At 50.4% G+C, this 2686-nt stretch overlaps 1 protein-coding gene across 1 annotated transcript; it reads left to right on the top strand.

Annotated features, from left to right (window-relative positions):
- Nucleotides 1–5: 5 nt before the first annotated feature.
- POFUT1 (protein O-fucosyltransferase 1) lies at nucleotides 6–2450 on the top strand (the record flags this gene model as incomplete). The annotated part of the gene is made up of 5 exons (XM_010017231.1): nucleotides 6–41; nucleotides 537–649; nucleotides 1174–1366; nucleotides 1595–1837; nucleotides 2262–2450. Coding segments are annotated over 5 exons (774 nt in total), but the record flags the coding sequence as incomplete, so codon positions are not given.
- Between the last annotated feature and the right edge of the window lie 236 nt (nucleotides 2451–2686).

The raw sequence follows: 2686 nt of genomic DNA, 5'->3' as shown, positions 1-2686 counted from the left end.
CGGCGCAGAGGAGCGCGGACAAAGCCACTTGTCCCATGAAGGTGAGCTGCTCCCGCGGCCCCGGCAGCCGCCGGGCACAAGGGAAGGGCTGCCTCATCCCGGCGGCCGGTGACTCGGGGGTTGAGGCGTTATCCCCTAAGCCCGTGCTGCGCTCCTTGGCTCCCGCCTCCTGCTTTGCTCTCTCACACGTCCTGGTGTGCTGGCTGTGTACGTAGGTTTCGTCACCTCAGACTTGACTGTGGCTTCAAGGAGAACAGACCCACAGCTTATCCCCTGCTCTCTGCCCTTTCCTTTCTGTGGTCCAACCCAGCTGGTTTTAAAGCAACTTTAAAATACAAGTTTGGGAGCTGTGATGTTCTCACTCTTTTGAGCAGCCTTTGCATTAGTTCTTGGTTTAACCTGTTCAAGTCCTTCCCGTGGAGCTGATCTGCGACAAACTGCTGCATTCCTCCACTTCCCTCCTGTGACAGAGCAGCTCTTCAGCTTTGTGCTCTTCTAGGCTCTGCTCTGAACAAATGCTTGTTTTCCCCTTGCAGGATGGAAACCCATTCGGTCCCTTCTGGAATCAGTTCAAAGTGGATTTCGATAAGTCTGAGCTCTTCAAGGGAATTTCCTTCAGTCCTGCGTACAAGGACCACTGGATCCAAAGGTAGTAAGAAGGTGGAAAAGCTCTCACTTTGAGCACCTCATGAAAACAGCTGTGCTCATCATGGCACAAAACCTCTGTGTTTTGGGGGAGAGACTGAAGTGGTTAATGATATAATTAAATCTCTTCATGCTTTTTCCATTACAAATTCCCGTGGTATACTCTTCTGTGGGCAGTATGAGGTGTGGACTCTGTTAGGCTGATTGATTTCTTTCACATTTAGTTGATTATATTGATAAATAATCCATTCAGTCATAGTTAGTCATGGGACTTAGTGATTACATACATAATTAATCTTCAAAACCTGTTTGGTTCTCAGTTGCTGCTCATGAACTGTGGTACCCGAGTTGTCTTCAGTGTTGTGTTCAGATGGGAAATGGTTTGAATGGATCTAAATTTGGAGGAAGAAGTGTTGCTTATTCCAGGGGTTTGTAGTTTCCAGTCCAGCCATGACAGTATTTGTGCTAGGGGATGAAGGCAGGGTTGTGTCGTGGTTCAGACTGATGGTTTTGGGGTCTTTTCCTTAGGTTTCCCCCCTCTGAGCACCCTGTACTCGCCCTGCCTGGAGCTCCAGCCCAGTTCCCAGTCTTAGAGGAGCACCGGCCACTCCACAAGTATATGGTGTGGTCCGATCAGATGGTGAAGAAAGGAGACTCCTACATTCAAGCTCTGCTGGTCCGGCCCTACGTGGGAATTCACCTGCGGATCGGCTCGGACTGGGTATGGATCCGGTGCTGCTGTGACAACTGGTAACGCTCTGTGGGAAGAGCTGCCCGAGGAGGATGTGCTCTGGGAGCCAAAGCCTGAGCCCCACTGCATTACTTCTCTGTGCATGAGCAATGCCATTGGGATTCCTCCTCGCAATGGGCTGTAACACTGGGGGGGAGCTGGGGGTGCAGTTGGGTCACATCTGCCATTCAAACGTGGTGTTTTCTCCTCTGCCACCAGAAAAATGCCTGCAATATGCTGAAGGATGGGACGGCCGGGCCACACTTCATGGCTTCCCCACAGTGTGTGGGCTACGAGCGGAGCACTGCAGCCCCTCTCACCATGGACATGTGCCTGCCTGACCTGGTGGAGATCAAGCGCGCGCTCAAGCTCTGGGTGGAGAAGACAGAAGCTAAATCTGTTTATATCGCTACTGATTCAGAGCCCTACAAAACAGAAATAGAGCAGTTCTTCCAGGGAAGGGTGAGTCTGAACCCCCACAGCTGGAGGGCTTTAATAAAACCCACCCTTGGATCCTGGTCTCTCGCTGCCATGGACAGCAGGCAGGGGGTTGTGTGATGTGTTATTCCGAGGCTCATATTGGCATTGCAAAGTGAACTTTGCTCGTAGCAAGAAAAATTAGACTGTAGAGCTCTTCCTTTCCTAGAGGTTGAAGAGCATTGTCCTGCATGTAGCAAATTTCTCCTTGGAAAAGAGCTTGGTTAAATAAACCAAGGTGATTTTCAGAAATGTTTTGATCCCTTATCCATTCATAAATGAATTCTAGGTCAACTTAAGACAGAATCCATTGTTTTTGCTGTGTATTCCCATTCCTAATACTATGCCAAGGCATTTGGGTGGTAATCATAGCTGACTGGATTCCTCTGTGTTCCTCCTTTCTCTGTAGGTCAAGGTTGTGAGCTTGCAGCCGGAGGTGCCTCAGGTTGACTTGTACATTCTTGGCCAGTCCGATCACTTTATTGGGAACTGCGTCTCCTCCTTCACAGCCTTTGTGAAAAGGGAGCGTGATGTGCACGGAAAACCCTCCTCGTTCTTTGGCATGGATCACCCACCGAGGTTACGGGATGAGTTCTGACTGGAACTGGAATGGGCTCCGTGGTTCCCGGGGCGCTGAGCTCGGTGCCTTGCTGAGGTGCTGCCCGTGTTCTGCGTGCAGAGCGCGCTGCGGGGCTGCTGCACCCTCTGCTCCTCCTCACAGTCGCTTCCAGACTGTTCTGTCTGACTTCTCCTGGGTTTCCAGCGTGAAGTCACACAGAAAAGGAATTTTAAATCGCATAGTTTGTAGGAAACTATCAACTCTATGTAGTTTTT

The sequence above is a fragment of the Nestor notabilis genome, unplaced genomic scaffold (assembly GCF_000696875.1).
Source record: "Nestor notabilis isolate BGI_N333 unplaced genomic scaffold, ASM69687v1 Scaffold28940, whole genome shotgun sequence".
NCBI lineage: Eukaryota > Metazoa > Chordata > Aves > Psittaciformes > Psittacidae > Nestor > Nestor notabilis.
This window is presented reverse-complemented; position numbering and strand designations above follow the sequence as displayed.